Source organism: Theropithecus gelada, chromosome 4 (assembly GCF_003255815.1).
Source record: "Theropithecus gelada isolate Dixy chromosome 4, Tgel_1.0, whole genome shotgun sequence".
In the NCBI taxonomy this organism is placed as follows: domain Eukaryota; kingdom Metazoa; phylum Chordata; class Mammalia; order Primates; family Cercopithecidae; genus Theropithecus; species Theropithecus gelada.
The window spans coordinates 163571182-163591734 of NC_037671.1; the positions used below are offsets into that span (position 1 = coordinate 163571182).

General features: G+C 41.0%; 1 protein-coding gene across 1 annotated transcript in view; it reads left to right on the forward strand.

The window, feature by feature from the left end:
* ECT2L (epithelial cell transforming 2 like) overlaps positions 1-20553 on the forward strand; it is a 112269-nt gene that overhangs the window by 37928 nt on the left and 53788 nt on the right. Inside the window, exons 4-9 of the mRNA XM_025383344.1 lie at positions 2535-2697; positions 7580-7832; positions 9006-9174; positions 11101-11239; positions 13501-13666; positions 18251-18379. Of these exons, the coding sequence (XP_025239129.1) occupies positions 2535-2697; positions 7580-7832; positions 9006-9174; positions 11101-11239; positions 13501-13666; positions 18251-18379 (1019 nt within the window). The remainder of the gene's footprint in view (positions 1-2534; positions 2698-7579; positions 7833-9005; positions 9175-11100; positions 11240-13500; positions 13667-18250; positions 18380-20553) is intronic.

Consider the following 20553-nt stretch of genomic DNA (forward strand, 5'->3'; position numbering starts at 1 on the left):
ACTCCCATACTCCTGATTGCTGCAGCAATGTCCTTTATAATCACACTTTTCCTTTTGGTCCAGAATCCAGCCCAGGGTTATCTACTGTATTTAGTTTCCATGTCTCTAGATCCGCCTTCAATGTGGAGCAAATGCTCAGGTTTTCCTTGTCTCTTATGACTTGATACTTTCGAAGAGTACAGGCCTGCTGCTTTGTCAAATGACCCTCGATTTCTGGTTGGGTGATGGTTCCTCAAGATGACGTTCAGTTTATACCTTCTTGGCAGGAACAGCGTGGAAATGATGCTGTGTTCTCTGTGGATTGCATCGGGGGGCATAGCATGTCAATTTGTCCCACAGCTGGTGATTATATCCCTTGGTTAAGATAGTTAATTATTAAGTATTTTGTACTTAATTTATATTTAATAAATAATTTTAAAGTATTTGATTAATTTTAAAGTAATCAAAGACTATTTTAATCTATGTAAATATCCTGTTTCTTATCAAGCTTCACCCACTAGTTTTGGCATTCATTAATCATTCTTTTTTTTTTTTTTTGAGATGGAGTTTTGCTCTTGTCACCCAGGCTGGAGTGCAGTGGCGCGATCTCTGCAACCTCTGCCTCCCGTGTTCAAGCAAATCTCCTGCCTCAGCCTTCCGAGTAGCTGGGCTTACAAGCATACACCACCATGCCTGGCTAACTTTCATATTTTTAGTAGAGACAGGGTTTCACCACATTGGCCAGGCTGGTCTCAAACTCCTGACCTCAGGTGATCCACCCGCCTCGGTCTCCCAAAGTGCTGGGATTACAGGCATGAGTCACTCATTAATGATTCCTATTTGAAGCAATTATTAATATGATGGCCTCCAAGCAGTGATTTCCTAATTTCTTAATTCCCTCTGCATGTATTAATTGGTGTTCTGTTATGAGGTAGTTTTCCTTCTCCCCTATTTATTCATTCATTCATGGGTATATTTATATCAGTATGGACTCAGGAATGCCTATTTTATTCAAGAGGCTATATTACATTAATTATTTGCTTTGAAACTCAAATTATTCCATATTTTGCCGGTGGGAGTGACTTTATTAATAAATTGGCTTCTGTATTCTTTTGGTTAAGTACTTCCTTATTTTCTGGTGTCAAGATATTCCAGACCTATCTTATACTTTCCTTGTCCCTACCCTGGTATCAGCCATTTCTCCAGGAAATTCTGGTTTATTTTATTAGGAAATGGAATTGAGAAACCAATATCTGAGTTTATGGTGTGTTCATTGCTTTTGGGATGTCATTGCTTTTAGGTGCTCTAAGATGAAATATATGTACACACGTGTACATATACAGCCATCTGTCTCTATTTGTGTATCATTCATTTATATACATATTTTAAAACATGAGATTTTACAGTGATATCTCCAATTTCTCTCCAACTCCATATAGATTAGTCTAGCTTTCCTCCTTTACGTATTTGTAGATCCTTTTTCCAAAAGTGAGAAACCTAGCTCCCATAATCTTCAAATCTTTCCCAACCCCCTGTAAACAACCGATCTTCCAGCCATTCAGAAGCCATCGTCTCCTTCTCCCCTTCTGCACATGGCTATTGCCCCACCGAGTCTCTCCGCACTCTTCCCGTAGCCACGCCAGGCTGAGCAAACCCTCTTACTGACCCGTAATAGCACATTATTCTTTTCTATACCTGCTACCCATTCGGGACAAATGATTGGCATTTCAGAATTTGGCCAGCTTTGTGTCAAAAGAAGGATTAAATACATCACATAATATAATGTGTCAGCTCCAGTGGGGAAGAGAATTTGGTCTTATAATAGAGGCAGCCACTCAAAGGGAAAAAGAAATTTCTTCTAGAAGCACTGGTCTAAAAAAGCAAAAAAGTCCACACACAAGAAAATCTCAGTGAATATATCTTTGCTTTGAATTTCAACTCCATTAAAAATCTTGGGTTCAGTTTTAAATTGATAGTGAAAAGGTTTTATAGTCTTTTTCTGTTGAAAATCACACCAAACTAGGTTTACTCGAAGACTGTTTTCTTCCTGTAAATTTTAGATATTCTTGTTATTTGTCTTCCTTTTTAGAATGGATAATTCAAAGCGAATACTTTTTTTTTTTTTTTTTTGAGACAGAGTCTCACTCTGTTCCCCAGGCTGGAGTGCAGTAGCATGATCTCAGCTCACTGCAAACTCAGCCTCCTGGGTTCAAGTGATTCTCCTGCCTCAGCCTCCCGAGTAGCTGGTATTACAGGCACGCACCACCATACTCAGCTAATTGTTCATATGTTTAGTAGAGACAGAGTTGTGCTGTGTTGGCCAGGCTGGTCTTGAACCCCTAACCTCAAGTGATCCGCTCACCTTGGCCTCCCAAAGTGCTGGGATTACAGGCTTGAGCCATCACACCCGGCCTGAATGTTTTTTAAATCTAGATTTATGTTTTGTTAGGATTTTTTATAGGTAGAACACTGGAGGAAGATCAATGACCAATATTTATGCTCTTTAGTCAATTTTAGACATTAATGTTCTAAACTAAATTTCTCTTTCTTTTTAGGTTTGTCCAAGACTGGTTTTCAGAAAGGATGCAAGTGGCCAAAGTGGATTTCTCTACAGTGTTACCACGCTTCATTTCTCTATATATCTTTTCCTTTCTGAGTCCGAAAGATTTGTGTGCAGCTGCCCAAGTCAGCTGGCCCTGGAAGTTTCTAACTGAACAGGTTTACTATTTGTCACTTCCTAGTAATAGGGCACAAGTACAGCTGTAATCTTAAATGAGGCTACTAGGGTAGCTCCCTTCCCTGAAGACAATAGCTGAGGGTACCTGATCCATCCCTTACCCTTGAGAGAAAAAATAGGGATAAGTGAAATAATGTATTTCTATAAATAAATAAGGCATATAGACTAGTCCAATAATTCCTGTTACTTAAAAAATCTTTAAATACTCCGTATAATTATTTAGAAAACATTTTATCTTGGTTAAAGAAGTTCACTTTCTTTTGAGACAGAGTCTCGCTTTGTCACCCAGGCTGGAGTGCAGTGGCGCGATCTCGGCTCACTACAACCTCCACCTCCTGGGTTCTAGCAATTCTCCTGCCTCAGCCTTCTGAGTAACTGGGATTACAGGCGCCTGCCACCACAGCTGGCTAATTTTTGTATTTTTAGTAGGGACGGGGTTTCACCATGTTGGTCAGGCTGGTCTCAAACTCCTGACCTTGGGTTCCGCTTGCCTCGGCCTCCCAAAGTACTGGGATTACAAGCATGAGCCACCGCGCCCTGCCAAGAAGTTCACTTTTCTTCATGAAAAATGATATATGCTTTAGATTTTGTATATTATCTCCAATAACTCAGCTCTAGAAACTGCTACACAACCACAGCCTCAACTGATCCCTTATTGTCTAACATCTGTTAAAGAACATACATTGAGATCTTAACAGCAGTTGAAAGCAGTTAAAAGCAGCAGCTGTTTAAAATTAACATCTTTTGCCATTAATTCTGCCTCTGGGCTGTCCCTTTTCTTGTAAAATATTTAATAAAATGTAAAAATACACATACTTTTTTTTTTCAGAGACAGGATCTCATTCTATCACCCAGGCTGGAATGCAGTGGTGCCATCTGGCTCACTGCAACTTCTGCCTCCCAGGCTCAAGTGGTCCTCCCATCTCAGCCTCTGGAGTACCTGGGACTATAGACATGCACCACCACGCCCAGCAAATTTTTGTAGTTTTAGTAGAGATGAGGTTTCGCCATGTTGGCCAGGCTGGTCTGGAACTCCTAGGCTCAAGAGATCCACCCACCTCGGCCTCCCAAAGTGCTGAGATTACAGGCGTGAGCCACTGTGCCTGGCTTAGTCTGTTTATATTTCTGTAAACACTTACATATTTGTGTTTAATCTATCATTTTACTATTTTTTGTTTGTCGCATTTAGTTTTTTCCCTCTCCCTGTCTTCCTTTGCGTTAATTAAAATTTTTTTTTCAGGCTGGGCGCGGTGGCTCACGCCTGTAATCCCAGCACTTTGGGAGGCCGAGGCGGGCAGATCACGAGGTCAGGAGATCAAGACCATCCTGGCTAACACGGTGAAACCCCGTCTCTACTAAAAATACAAAAAAAAAAAAAAAATTAGCCAGGTGTGGTGGCGGGCGCCTGTAGTCCCAGCTACTTGGGAGGCTGAGGCAGGAGAATGGCGTGAACCCAGAGGCAGAGCTTGCAGTGAGCAGCGATCGGGCCACTGCACTCCAGCTTGGGCGACAGAGCAAGACTCTGTCTCAAAAAAAAAAAAAAATTTTGTTTTTTCAATTGTTAGATTCTTTAACAGTTATTTCATGGTTACCATAGAGATTATAACATATAACCTTGTATTAATATTATCTTACCATTTCTAAGACAATGCAAGGAGCTTAGAACCCTTTAACTTCATTTACCCTCCTCTCAGTTTCCATGCTTTTTTGTTAAGGTTTTTATTTTATATATACTAATAACTAAGAGCCTACTGTTGACCAGAAGACTTACTGATAACGCTAACAGTCAATTAACACACGTTTTGTATGTGTATTATATACTGTATTCTTCAATATGGCAAGCAAGAGAAAAGAGATTGTTATTTAAACATTCATGAGAAAATATATTTACTATTTGTTAAGTGGAAATGGATCATCATAAAGATCTTCATCCTCATGTTGAGTAGGCTGAGGAAGCTGAGGAAGAAGAGGAAAAGGAGGAGGAAGAGGAAGGGTTGGTTTTGCTGTCTTGGGGGCGGCAGAGGTGGAAGAAAGCGTGTATAAATGCACCCATGCAGTTCAAACCTGTTGTTCAAGAGTTAAGTGTGTAAAATAAACATATATAACACATACACACTTATCTCACAAATCTTTATTACTATTGTTTTATGTAGTCCATATTTATTCATATATGACCATATTTTTTTCTGTAGCTCATTTTTTTCTGTTCCGCATCTCCTAGTTTCCATTTGGGATCATTTTCCTTTTACATTCTATTTAATATTACCTCTAGTACAGGCGTGCTGCTGATAAATTCTCTTAGTTTTTGTGTGTCTGAAAATATCTATTTCATCTTCATACTTAGAAGATATTTCAGTAAGAAATCTGAATTCTAGGTTGGCAGCTAATTTTTTTATAGAACTCTGAAATATTTCATTTTTTTTTTCTTGAGAAGTCAAGTTTTATTGTTGATCCTTTAAAGGTAACATTTCTATCATCTCTAGCTGCTTTTCGGACTTTTTCTTTCATTTTCAGTAACGTTATTGTGATATACCTAGGTGTGAGTGTTTATGTACCTTGTTTTGTGTTTGGCTGTGATTTTTGAGTCTGAGACTTAATGTCTTTCATCAGTTTTGAAACATTCTCAGAGGTTATTTCTTCATATTGATTCCGCCCCATTCTCTCCCTTTTTCTCCTAGTATTCCAATACTTATAGGTTGGAAAGATTCACCATGTCTCATAACTTTCATATTCTTTTATACATTTTCCATTTCTGTGACCTTCAGTATTTCAGTCTGGATTTTCTTCAGACCCATCTTTCAGTTTACTAATTATTTCTTTAGCTAGATTCTAATCTGATCTTAAACCCATCCATTGAGTTCTAAATTTCAGTTATTATATATTTTCAGTTCTAGAATACTGATTTCTTTTGCCAAAATTTTCCACCTAGTCATTTATCTTAGATATATTAATTATAGAGTATTTATTTCCCCAAAGTTCATGTCTGATGATTACAGTATTTGGATTGCCTGAGGATCTCTCTATAGTCACTAAAAACCAAAAAGAAGACAGAATTCTTGTCTATTGTATGTTCTAGTTAATTTTGATTGAGTACCGCATACTGAGTATACAAAATTGATGTGATCCTTTGAGTCTCTGGGTGATGTTATCTTCCTCCGGAGAGAATTTACTTTTGCTTCTGGCATATCTAGTGCTAGGAACAAATCATACAAATCCAGTCAAGGAATGAGATGTTTCAAAGCTGGCTTCAGTCTTTGTGAGTTTGTCTAATTCAGTATTGTCCTTCCTGAAAAGAATCTTAACTGAAAGCTGGTGTGATTACCAAGGCTCTTCTCTCAGTGGGCCCTAAATTTCCATTTGTGTCCTCTCTTCCCTGTGAGAATGCTTAAGATTCTTTTCTACATCTAAGTCTTTTAGTCATAACTTTCTGTTCGGATTCTCAGCCTAACAAGCTTTACTTTGGAACTGACAAATGCCTTGAAGTAAAAAGTGATGCCAAATATCAGGCTTACCTCTCTGGGTTTCCCTTCTTTCTGGGGTCTCGGTTGAACAAGTCCTTATTGCATTGATAGCTCTATAATATAGCCTTCAAATAATTGTATAATATTTGGTCTAGATATTTCATTAGATCAAACCACATGAAATTTTCTTTTTCTTATGTCAAAATGGCTGCATATTGGCAATATCATATGCTTCAGTCAAAATTATTCTCAATGAGAGGGTTAATCTGAAAGAAACCATTCCATTATTGCTAGAAGCTGAATTTTCAGAATCTAGGGTTAATGTAACCAAATGCTATTGGAACACTAGATAAGTATCACAAAGAGGTCTAATACATACATTCACATATAATGTATATATTCATCAAATACTATTTTTCCTGTGCTTCTTATTTCCAAGTCAAGTTCAGATAGTAAGTCAATAGTAGCATTTAAAAACCTTATATCTGGCCAGGTGCAGTGGCTCACACCTGTAATCCCAGCACTTTGGGAGGCTGAAGCGGGTGGATCACCTGAAGTCAGGAGTTCCAGACTAGCCTGGCCAACAGGGTAAAACCCTGTCTCTAGCAAAAATACACCTGTAATCCCAGCACTTTGGGAGGCCGAGGCGGGTGGATCACAAGGTCAGGAGATCAAGACCATACTGGCTAACACAGTGAAACCTTGTCTCTACTAAAAATACAAAAAAATTAGTCGGGCGTGGTGGCGGGTGCCTGTAGTCCCAGCTACTCGGGAGGCTGAGGCAGGAGAATGGCATGAACCCGGGAGGCGGAGCTTGCAGTGAGCTGAGATCACGCCACTACACTCCAGTCTGGGTGACACAGCGAGACTCCGTCTCAAAATATATAAAATAAAATATTTTTAGCCGGGCGCGGTGGCTCACGCCTGTAATCCCAGCACTTTGGGAGGCCGAGACGGGCGGATCACGAGGTCAGGAGATCCAGACCATCCTGGCTAACCCGGTGAAACCCCGTCTCTACTAAAAAAATACAAAAAACTAGCCGGGCGAGATGGCGGGCGCCTGTAGTCCCAGCTACTCGGGAGGCTGAGGCAGGAGAATGTCGTAAACCCGGGAGGCGGAGCTTACAGTGAGCTGAGATCCGGCCACTGCACTCCAGCCTGGGCGACAGAGTCAGACTCTGTCTCAAAAAAAAATAAAATAAAATAATAATAATAATAATAATAATTTTAAAACCTTATATTTTATATGAACATTGTAGAACAAATGTATTTGCATATAAATTCTCAGATTTTTGTACCAGAAATCTCAGTGTAATGAAAAAGTATCTGTGTACCTGAAAATATTATTGCTAGAAAACTGTCTGAAAACAATTTGTGACTCATCTTCCTCTTGTTTCTGAAGGATTGCTTATGGATGCCCAAATGCGTTAAGTTCGGGTGGTTTCTGCCCTATACTCCAACAGATAATGAGTATGGTGCTTGGAAGCGCCATTACGTTGCCTGTGTGTCCCACTTAGACTGGCTGACACCTAGGGAGGCTGCTGCTACTTATGGGACGCTGAATGAACCCAAAACAGAAGATGAGGAACTACTGGAGAGACAAAGAGAAAAGTGCTTGAGGAAAAGAATTTGGGAGGAAATTGCACTACGTAACAGTAAGTAGCATTTTAAATCTTTATATCTTATGTAAATATTGTAGACACAAATGGATCACATACAAATTCCCACAGAGGAGGACGGCCCTGTCTTTCGCAGTACTCTGTCTTTATTTTCCAGAAAAGCTTTTTTCTTTATTTTATATTTCAAGTTAATTGATGAGGAAAACAAAGATTTCAGACAAAATATGTAAGGTTAAATATCAGTGTCTCCATTGCTGTTCTGGCTCCTTTCAGGCTTATAAGACCAAAAACAAAAAGCAGAAAGATGTTTGAACACGGATAAGAAGCAAATAAATAGGTTCAAAACAGAGAAACTGGGAGTGATGAAAAAAGGAGGAGAAATGAAAGTGAGAATGGAAGCAGGGAAAATGCCATTTAAAAAAGGAGAAAGAGGACATCTTTTTCCTCTCTTTTTAAAGCCTCTTTCAGTTACGCCCCTTATTTATTTAATTTACTTATTTATATATTTTTGAGACAGGGTCTCACTCTGTCACCCAGGCTGTGCTGCGGTGCGATCTCTGGCTCACTACAGCCTCAACTTCTGAGGCTCAAGTGATCCTCCCACCTCAGCCTCCCAAGTAGCTGGGACCACAGGTGCACACCACCATGCCCTGCTAATTTTTTCTATTTTTGTAGAGACAGGGTTTCTCCATGTTGGCCAGGCTGGTCCCGAATTCCTGGGCTCAAGTGACCCACCCACCCTGGCCTCCCAAGGTGCTGGGATTCCAGGCGTGAGCCACGGTGTCCAGCCTCAGCTAGGCCTTATGCTTTACGCAGTGTGTAAAAGAAAACAGCAAAACTGATTTGAGTTCTCCCATGCTTTCTTCTCACTAACTCACCCTCCGGTGAGATTGTGACAAATAAGAAATTGCTTGAAGGCAAGAAGAAGGGCACAAATGAATGTGACACATATCAATTGATTAACTGGTCTCCTCAAGAAAAGGGTTGCTTGTTCTCTGAGCTGTGTTTCTTGACCTGAAATGACTGGTAGCTCACAGCCACAGTGCTGAGAGGATGAGAAATCCAAACAGAGTACATGAAAATGGCTGTAATTATTGTCATTTGGATTCTTGCCCTGGTACAGCTTTATTTTTGATGCCTTTATCTGTGTGGACTTGGCTGGGAGAAGTATGAAGTAATCAGCCCCGCCTGCTGCTTTTTGTTTTTCAGAGGAGTTATTCAAAGTTAGACCCCCTTGGGTTAGTGGAACTTGCTGCTCTAGCGTGCTAAAGCCCAGACGCCAACCACGCCTCTCCCAGACTGTAAGGGAGCGAGTGGGTTCACATGAAGCTTTGGAGAAACAGCTTGTTTTGACATCTTTAGAAATCTTGCCCAAGCGGTAAGCAAAATTCCATCTACTGACGGCTCAACACCATCCCAATACCAAACATTCACTCTAGAATAAATTTAGCTATCATGCAGAAATCTTGTGTAATTCTGTGGCTCATATCCTCTGAAATATCAGTAAAGATAATTAATTTTCTAGAACAGTGGTCAAACATGCCTTCTGAAGAGGTAAACATATAACATCCAAAACTTACATTTTAAATATTCTTTTTTTTTTTTTTTTTTTTGAGATGAGGTCTTGCCACATTGCCCAGGCTGGTGTCAAACTTGTGGGCTCAAGCGTTCCTCCCACTATCCTCCCAAATAGCTGCGATTACAGGCATGTGCCACTGAGCCCAGCTTGACATATTCTCAACTCTGCATTGAAGCTATATTGTGGATGTAGTATATTTTCTGTATAAAGTTATTGAGCAAAAATAACATTTTTTTCCACAAGTGTTTTCTATGAAGTAAGAGTATCCAAATATAACTTCCACTTATATTTTTATGTACAAATATAATTCTTTTATTACCCAAAATAGAGAAACATCAGCTGCATTCAGTTACCAAATCATACTATAGACTGAAATTACCAGAAATTAAATTCTATCTGACATTCATAACCATTACCATTGTGCATCTGCTTAGAATTTCTTTTTAAACTTTTTTTTTTTTTTTTTTTGAGATGAAGTCTCACTCTGTCACCTAGGCTAGAGTGCAGTGGCACGATCTCAGCTTATTGCAACCTCTGCCTCCTGGGTTCAAGCGATTCTTCTGCCTCAGGCTCCTGAGTAGCTGGGACTACAGGCGCGCACTACCATGCCCGGCTAATTTTTGTATTTTTAGTACAGACGGGGTTTCACCATGTTGGCCAGGCTGGTCTTGAACTCCTGACCTCAGGTGATCCACCGGTCTCAGCCTCCAAAAGTGCTGGGATTACAAGTGTGAGCCACCATGCCCAGCCAACTTTGGATTCTTGAGATCATATAATCTCACTCACCTGTTTCAAATGAGGAAACTGAGGCCTAGGAAGGTGATGTGATTTACCCACATGTCAAAGTGTCAAACACTAGAACCTAAGATTCCAACACTTTTTCAACGTCACCCACTGACGCTACATATGGATCTCTGTGTGTCTGAACATTTGTGAATGTGTGCATTCACTTGTTCAAGGCACATAAAGAATTTTAAGAGGCCAGGCATGGTGGCTCACGCCTATAATCCCAGCACTTTGGGAGGCCAAGGTGCGAGGATCACTTGAATTCAGGAGTTGGAGACCAGCCTAGGCAACGTAGCGAGACCCCATCTGCTGGTTGTGATGGCATACACCTGTGGTCCCACTTACTCAGGAGGCTGAGGTGGGAGGATTGCTTGAGCCTGGGAAGTTGAGGCTGCAGTGAACTGTGAGGACACAACTGCACTCCTGCCTGGGTGACAGAGCAGGACCCTGTCACTTAAAAAAAAAAAAAATAAAACAAACAAACAAACAAACAAAATATATATATGGAATTTTAAGAAGCACAGGGAAGCCCCTGCTGCTGGTATTGCTGGAGGTGAGGGTGGCTGTGGAGAGAATGAAGATATTATTCAGGAACAACTGAGGCCTAGAAGGAAATTCACAATCTCTCAGCTACTTCTTTTTAAATATCTTTTTGAACTCCCAAATACGTCATTACATTCATTTACGAGCTAAGTAAGTTCTGAGAGACTGTTCCAGCATCCCACATGTGGCGGAGGAGAGGCTCAGAGAACAGATTTGGCCTCACCCCACCCAGGAGCTCCATTTGCTACTGTCCCCACAAAACACAGGGAGAGGCTAAGGCATGGAGGCCACGTGCCTTGTAGAATAGAGCTGATGCCCAGAGACATGTGCTGCTTACTTACCAAAACTCAAGGTAAGAGAACATGAAAACTTCTCATATTTCCTTTTTCTCCATAGAAGCAATATTTCTGGAAGCCATTCCTACCCTTTATTATCAAAGAAATATCGGCATGGAGTTCATAAAAATGATGACAGCTCTTCATATGCTCTCCAGCCACACTTCATATTAATATCATCCCGGATTCCTGCGTATGAGGTAGAGTATGTTATGAGGCCAGTCCTGTCCTGATAGTTTGTTTTTTTGGTTTTTTTTTTTCATCTAGACTAGAGGGTGTGTGACAATCTTTTGGCCACCATGTTTATGAAAAATGATTCAACTTCTAAAAGGAAAATCAAGCCAGGTGTGGTGGCACATACCTGTAGTCCCAGCTACTCAGAAGGCTGAGGTGGGAGGATCACTGGAACCCAGGAGGTTGAGGCTGCAGCGAACTGTGATAACAACACTGCACTCCAGCCTGGGCAACAAAGTGAGACTCTGTTTCTATAAAAAAATAAAAGGCCAGGTGCAGTGGCTTACACCTGTAATCCCAGCACTTTGGGAGGTCAAGGTAGGTGGATCACCTGAGGTCAGGAGTTCAAGACCAGCCTGGCCAACATGGCAAAACCCCATCTCTACTAAAAGTACAAAAAAAATAGCCGGGTGTGGTGGTGTGCACCTGTAGTCCCAGCTACTCAGGAGGGTGAGGCATGAGAATCGCTTGAACTCAGGAGGTGGAGGTTGTAGTGATCAGGATACTGCACTCCAGCCCAGGTGACAGAGTAAGTCTGTCTCAAAACAAACAAACAAAAAAAAACAGAAGCGATAAAGGTAATCATAAATAATATTATTTTGAAAAAGCATTAAAGGCCCAAACTTTTAACTGAGGCCTTTTAACTGAGAGGTGACAACTTACTCAAGTGTCAAAGTTTCAAACACTAGAACCTAAATTCTGAATTCTAAATCCTAAAATTCCAGCACTCTTTTAGCTTCACCCATTGATGCTACATGTAGATCTCTGTGTCTGAACATTTGTGAGAGTGTGTGTGTGTGTGTGTGTGTGTGTGTGTATTAGTCCATTCTCACTGCTATAAAGAAATACCCAAGACTGGGTAATTCATAAAGGAAAGAGGTTTAACTGACTCACAGTTTGACATGGCGAGGAGGCCTCAGGAAACTTACAGTCATGGCAGAAGGCTAAGGGAAAGCAAGGACCTTCTTCACATGCCAGCAGGAGAGAGAGCAATGAGCAGGGGAAATGCCACTTATGAAACCATCAGATCTCATGAAAACTCAGTGTCACGAGAACAGCATGCAGGAAACCGACCCCCTGATCCAATCACCTCCCACCAGGTCCCTCCCTCGACACACGGGGATTATGGGGATTACAATTCAAGATGAGATTTGGTTGGGGACACAGAGCCAAACCATATCAGTGTGCATGTCCAATAAATTTCTGTTGAATTTAATTTGTTGCACTTAATCCAAAAAAGGAGCATGCTGATTAAGAATTACTTTGAAACTTCTCTGAAATTCCCAAATAGTATTATGTAACCACCATCTCACAAAAGAACGATGTCAGAAATCCTGTTTGGTTTCTCTATAATGAAGTTATATATTTTAATTTTAATCTGAATAATATAAAAATAAAGGAAGCACAAAGACAATCTTTGTATCTATATATGTGAGTGTATTTGTATGTATATATGTGTATGTGTGTGAATATGCACACATAGGGACATATACTTAGAAAAGTTTCTATTTGTAACAAAATGGCTCCTTTTAAGATACGAACTCACTTCTTCTGGGCATCTAGGAGTCAGCTCTAATCACTGATAACCGGTGAGCTCAGTGGATCCACACGAAAGCAAGATCAGAGCCTTGATCTCCATGTGGGCCATAGATAGTTTCCACAGTGTTTAACAATGCATCATGCTGGCCGGGCATGGTGGCTCACACCTATAATCTCAACACTTTGAGGCCAAAGCAGGAGGATTGCTGGGACTACAGGCACATGCCACCACACCTGCCTAATTTTTTATTTTTTGTAGAGACAGGGGTTTCACCATGTTGCCCAGGCTGGTCTTGAACTCCTGAGCTCAAGTTATCCAGCAGCCTCAGTCTCCCAGAGTGCTGGGGTTACAAGTGTGAGCCACTGTGCTTGGCCACTATTACTTTTTAAAAGTTATTTATATGTCTTTGTGCATGTTGTGCACAAAGATAAAAAGGCTGGAATAATCTAAATTGTTAATAGTATTTATCTCTGAGTGGAGTTACATGTGTACTTAATTTTCTCCTCTTATAATTAGAAATAAACTAATTTTAATAGAAACCAATGAAGGAGGAAGCCTATCTTCTTCCATAATCTCTGAAAATTCTTTAGAAATCACGGCACATTTTGTATCCATTCTATTTCTTTCATTAATAAATATTCTAAAATAGTGGGTCTCGGCTCTTGCAACTTTGGTTTCATTCTCCAGATGGTAGTGGAGAGCGTGAAGGCTGGTGTCGTTTCTGTGGTATATGAACACAGCGTAACCCTGGAGAGCCTGCTGTATCTGATAGAAAAAGCTCTGGACGGGAGGAAGGCACAGAGCATGGGAATATTTAGCGATGGAGATAGCAGAGAAATCAATTTACTCCAAGGTAGGCCTGGGGATTGACGATGAACAACCATGCAACTTCGTGCTGTGCAGTTTGTCCACAGTATGACTTTTGGAGGACTATTTCAGTTCCAAGTTGCTAAGATGTATTGATTTTTTGGCTTTATGAAAAAAGTGAAGCTTTTTTTTTTTTTTGTTTCTTGATTCAGGGTCTCTTTCTGTCACCCAAGCTGGAGTGCAGTGGTGTGATCACGGCTCCCTGCAGCCTGGACTTCCCAGGCTCAAGTGATCTACCCACCTCAGCCTCCTGAGCAGCTGGGACCACAGGTGTGTGCTGCCACGCCCAGCTAATTTTTGTATTTTTTGTAGAGATGGGCTTTCTCCATGTTGCCCATGCTGGTCCCAAACTCCTGGGCTTAAGTGATTCTCCTGCCTTAGCCTCTTGAAGTGCTGGGATTACAGGGGTGAGCCACCACACCCTGACTTGAAGCAATTTTTTTGATGACCGTTTTTTCAAATTTTGATTCAAGAAACAGGTTACTGTCTTAACCATTTTGAAGTGTGCAGTTCAGTATTGTTGGTTCACACTGTTGTGAAACAGAGCTCCAAAAATTTTCCATCTTGCAAAACTGAAACGCTGTGCCCACTGAAAACAAACTTCTCTCTTCTCCTTTCCACAGGCCCGGCAACCACCATTCCACCTTGTTTCTGTGAATTTGAGTATTTTAGATACCTCTTATAGGGGAACCACACAGTATTTGTCTTGTCTTCTTGTGAATTGCTTTTTTTTTTTTTTTTTTTTAGACAGAGTCTCGCTCTTGTCGCCCAGGCTGGAGTGCAGCGGCACAATCTCAGCTCACTGCAACCTCTCTCTGCCTCCGGGATTCGAGTGATTCTCCTGCCTCAGCCTCCCAAGTAGCTGTGATTACAGGTGTCCACCACCATGCCTGGCTAATTTTTACATTTTTAGTAGAGATGGGGTTCCAGCATGGTGGCCAGGCTGGTCTTGAACTCCTAACCTCCAGTGGTCCACCTGCCTCAGCCTCCCAAAGTGCTGGGATTACAGGCATGAGCCACTTTGCCTGGCCGTGACTGGCTTATGTCACTTAGTATAACGTCCTGAAAGGTCATCCGTGTTGTATGTGTTCCTTTTAAGGGCATATATACAGCACGTTTTGTTTACCTGTTCATCCACTGATGGACACTGGGTTGCTTCCACTTCTACCGTGAATAGTGCTGCTATTGTTGAATATGGGTATGCAACCATCTCTTTGAGATCCTGCTTTCAATTCTGGATATGTACCACAAGAGAGATTGACAGATTATATGATGGTTCTATTTTTACTTTTTAAAGAAATCTCCAGCCTGCTGCAGTGGCTCACACCTATAATCCCAACACTTTGGGAGGCTGAGGTGGGTGGATCACCTAAGGTTGGGAGATTGAGCCAGCCTGACCAACATTGAGAAACCCCGTCTCTACTAAAAATACAAAATTAGCCAGATGTGGTAGTGCATGCCTGAAATCCCAGCTACTCGGGAGGCTGAGGCAGGAGAATTGCTTGAACCCGGGAGGTGGAGGTTGCAGTGAGCCGAGATCGCGCCACTGAACTCCAGCCTGGGCAATAAGAATGAAACTCCATCTCAAAAAAAAAAAAAAAAAGAAAGAAAGAAAAAGAAATCTCGATGCTGTTTTCCATAGCGGTTGCATCATTTCCTAATCCCACCAACAGTGCACAAGGGTTACAGTCTCTACACATCCCACATCCTTGCCAACACTTATTTTCTGTTGTGTATCTGTGCTTTTTATTTTTTATTTTTTTGTTTGTTTTATTGGTTGTTTTTGGAGACAGAGCCTTGCTCTGTTGCCCAAGGTGAAATGCAGTGGCGTGATCATAGCTCACTGTAGCCTCGAACTCCTAGGCTCAAGTGATCCTTTTTCCTCAGCGTCCTGAGTAGCTGATGCACACCATCATATCCAGCTAATTTCTATTTTTATTTTTTAGAGATGGGGTCCCACTATATTGTCCAGGCTGGTCTGGAACACCTAGCCTCAAGCAATCCTTCCACCTCAGTCCCCAACATGCTGGGATTACAGGTGTGAGACACCATGCCTAGCCTTTTTTTTTTTTTAATAGTAGCCATCCTAATGGATGTAATATCTCATTGTGGTTTTGATTTGCATTTCTCTGATTAGTGATGTCAAGCATCTTTTCATAGGCTTGTTGGCCATTTGTTTATCTTCTTTAGAGAAATGTCTATTCATGTCCTTTGCACATTTTTAAAAAGTAGGTTATTTGATTTTTTTCACTGTTGAGTTAGAGTTCATATATTCCAAATATTAATCCCTTGTCAAATATATGATTTGCAAATATTTTCTCCCATTACATAGATTTCATTTTCACTCTGTTGATTATACACTTTGATGCACAAAAGTTTTAAATTTGATGAACGTGCAGCAATTTTAATAGCAAATACCAAGATCTATAAGTTGGTATACACTAACATTTATTATATTCCTAGTTGGCTTATACTACAAAGGAAAGGAATGGCTGATATCATCAACTTGTTACAGGGCAGCTATCAAAAATCTCAATGGGGTGGAGCATGGTGGCTCACACTTGTAATCCCGACACTTTGGGAGGCCGAGGTAGGTGGCTCTTTTGAGCCCAGGAGCCCACACCAGCCTGGGCAACATGGCGAAACCCCATCTCTACAAAAAAATACAAAGAAATTAACTGGGTGTGGTGGCACACACCTCTGTAGTCCCAGCTACGCCTTGGGAGGCTGAGGTGGGAGGATCCCTGGAGCCCAGCGGGGCGGAGGTTGAAGTGAGCCATTGAACCACTGCACTCCAGTCTGGGCTACAGAACAAGACCTGGTCTTAAAAAAAACAAAAACAAAAGCAAAAACAAACCCAAAACCCCCAACCCCCTGCCCCTCAAAACAAACCTCAATGGTTACTTTTGTTCAGGAGAAAGAGATGATGAATGTTTTAGAAGTAAATATCTAGTTTCTATTCTTATAACTTACATTCTTCCTTGCTTACACTTAAAGTAAAATTGTTTTAAAACTTACTTAATTGAACTCTTCCATCATTGTGGGATGAGGGGAGAGAAGGAATAAGATGGTCCCAGATATGGCTGGAGTAAACCAGCAAAATGGCAAAGTGAGTCCCTGAGTCACCTGTCAAATTGCCATCTCTGTGGTTGGGACTTCATGTACTTGGAAAGTTTCAGTGAAATTTATCATTGGCAGAAACGAATTGTCTTTTGTTTCACTTTACCTTACTTCTGGTTTTCCCTGTTTAGCTTACCTGTGCCTAGGGCAAGTTGTGTTCCACATCGTTTTTCTATGTCCTCCCAAAGTAAAGCACAGATACTATTTGTTTGGGGTTTAAATGTATAATGACATAGTAACTCTTCTCTAAATGGTGCAGAGATATTGGCAAGTTTATATGATGGGAGTAAGTTTATCTCGTGTAGAATGTCCTATTAGAGTTTCTTGATCTCACCCTTTTTGTTCTCCAGGTAAGAAAAGTTTTCAAACTCTGCCTTTTCCTTATTCTGGGTGTTTTTTTGCTTTTTTGTTTTTTTGTTTTGTTTTGAGATGGAGTCTCACTCTGTCGCCCAGGATGGAGTACAGTGTCGCAATCTCGGCTCACTGCAACCTCCGCCTCCAGGGTTCAAGCGATTCTTCTGCCTCAGCCTCCTGAGTAGCTGGGATTACAGGCATGCATCACCATGCCCAGCTAATTTTTGTATTTTTAGTAGAGATGGGGTTTCACCATATTGGCCGGGCTGATCTCGAACTCCTGACCTTGTGATCCGTCTGCCTCGGCCTCCCAAAGTGTTGGGATTACAGGCATGAGCCACCACTCCTGGCCCTTATTTTGTTTTTTTTTAAGCAACAGTAACAATGACAAAATACCTCAAACAACTAATTTCCTTCTATATAATTGTGGTGTTTTCCCAAAAGCTTTTGCTTTCAAAACAACATCAAAACAAAGTCGGCTACCCTGTCACATGAAGAAGTCCTTTCTCCCTCCCAGTGGGAGGGAGTGAAACACCAGAATTCTTTGCCTGTTTTCATTTCATCCCCAGAGCCTGGGAATGTGGAGTTTCCAGGACTCCTTTAGAAATGGGTCCAGACCCATGCAGCTTAGCGGAATCATCACACAGACTTGTCGGGAAGTGAGAGAAAAGGAGAGTTTCAGTTGATGGTTACCATCTCTGAGAGCCTTACTTCTGCTCTGCACTATTTATTTTTTGATTGACAATCCTGGGAAACAGTTCTACTTTGTAACTTGGTTGCAAAGTCCCATGGCTTGCTGGCCATCCACCCTAAACCCTGCATGCGCCTGATATCTTACCCTGCGGCACAGTGGAGGCAGAAATGCAGTGTCCTCAACCGGAGTGCGTACTGTCCAGTTCACCTAGGATGTGAAGGAGAACAGGGCCATGGTGATGGCCCCGACACGGTGCAGGAGGAAGCAGAGGTGCCTCAGGTATCTTGGTCTTATAGGCAGATGGCATTTTGGTTTTGTGCTCACATTTTCACAAACTGCTAATAATTTCTGTTCAGGATTATGTTACCAACTAATATGACATTTTGATTTTTTTTTCCTCAGGCTATAAAATTGGTGTTAAAAATTTACTGAGGCCTGAAGTGAGAGATTTCTGGGAGAAATTAGGAAGCTATGTGGCCACTGAAGAAGAAGGGGGTCACGTGGACTTCTTCGTGCCCCTTGGAGCATCAGGTTAGCTTGGAACACCTCATACAGAGACAGTGGCCTTGCCACTTCATGGGGATATGTTGTGAATTACTGAAATGCCCCTGGGTCAAATGATTCAGTCACATTTCATGCTTCAATTTCTTTTTTCTTTATACATCACATATCTAGGTATTTCAGGAAAGTAGCAGTGAGGGATAGTGATGACAGTAACCTGTCTCTGCAGAAATACAGTCCCTAAATGCAAGACCCAGCAGCATTATTTATATTTATTCTGGAAAACACAATAAAACCAGCATCCAGGATATAAGGGAAGGTGCCTGACCATCATAGGAGCCATAATCATTCAATCCGAGAAAACGCCCCCTGCCGCCTTCTGAACCTGGAGTAGACATGAACTTTGGTGACCAACAACCTGAACTTGAGTTCCATCCACACCATCGTTTAGCTTTGTGGCATTAGGCAAACTTGTGGACCTCCATTTCCTCATATGAAATATAGAACAACAGTATCTTAGTGTGTCTTAAGGACTTGTGAATATTAAGATGACATAAATATTTAAATAATAAATATAGTATATATTATTAGATAATATTAAAAACAGCGAAGTGCTTTATAAAGATGAGTATGGCTAATGACTAAGGTTGCTGATATCATTTTAAGTGGCTGCCTGTCTAGAATCAGCAACTGTGATTCAAAGTTGATTTCTATGCTTGAAGAGAAACTTCAGAAGCATTAAGTGAAACTCACTCTTTGAGATCTGTTCAGTAAAAGCTCTGTATTCATGGACAATGTTTTACCAAGCAGAGCAGGGGAGACGGAATGTGAAATTAAATTATCTCATGCTGTTTTGTTGTTGTTGTTGTTGTTAGCCATTCCTTGGGAACTGTGAGTTTTAAAATTCTTTCTACTCCTCAAATTTCACAGGACTGTTGGACATATGCAAAGCAAGCCCCTGGCAGGCTTCAATCAGGGGACAGGAAAAAAAAGAATGGGAAAGAATTTTTTAAAACGTGTAAATAATTTTACTAAGTTATTCCAGTTATATATATATATATTTCTTAAATCTCAATTATGTAGAAAATATGCTGGTCGGGTGTGGTGGCTCACGCCTGTAATCCCAGTACTTTGGGAGGCCAAGGTGAGCAGATCAACTGAGGTCAGGGTTTGGGACTAGCCTGGCCAAGATGGCGAAACCCCATCTCTACTAAAAATAGAAAAAATTAGCTGGGTGTGGTGGTGGGTACCTGTAATCCCAGCTACTCAGGAGGCTGAGGCAGGAGAATCTGCTGGGAGGCAGAGGTTGCTGTGAGCCAAGATCACACCACTACACTCCAACCTGGGCGACAGAGTGAGACTCTGCCTCAGGAAAAAAAAAAGAAAATATGCATAGAAAAATCTAAAAGGAAATATACCAAAATATTAACAGCACCTATTTCTAGATGCGTTTTATAATTTTTCTACTTTTCTACTTTTGAACTTAGTTTTAAAAGTCTAGGTTACAAAGAGTTGGATGGTGTGATCTCATTGTTTACAACATGTGTGAGTTGGTGTATGTATTTATAGAAAAAGATTTGGAAGGATGTATACCAAGGTGTTGACACTAGTTGGATATAAGTGAGTTTTCCTTTCCTTTTTTCTCCCTTTAATTTATTTTGTCTCAATTTCCTGTAATGAACTAATATTACTTTTATAATAAGAACAAAACAAATATTTTAAGTGAAGAAGAAAGGACTTGGGAAAGTATTGAAAGGCAGAATAAGAATAAAGGGGGGAAAGTGGATTCAGTGACATAAAAATTATCTCAAGTGAAACTTAATGGCACTCAAAAAATAGGCTTCTCATCACCATTCTGGGCCCCGAAATTCTCATCAAATGTTAATATTCACCTGGATGCATCAAAGATCATTGACTTCTCAGTCCAAATATCTCTTTTCCACCACTTCAGGCATCCCTCTTAGGCTTGTCAGCCCAGTAGCCGTATCACCCCTAAAATCTTGATTTCAAGTATTTATCTTTGAGAACCATTTTCAAATCATGTACTCAAATACCCCCACCACAGCAATTCTTTTCGTCTTTTTTTTTTTTTTTTTTTTTCCCCAGATGGAGTATCACTCTGTCGCCCAGGCTGGAGTGCAGTGGCGTGATCTCAGCTCACTGCAACCTCCACCTCCCAGGCTCAAGCGATTCTTCTCAGCCTC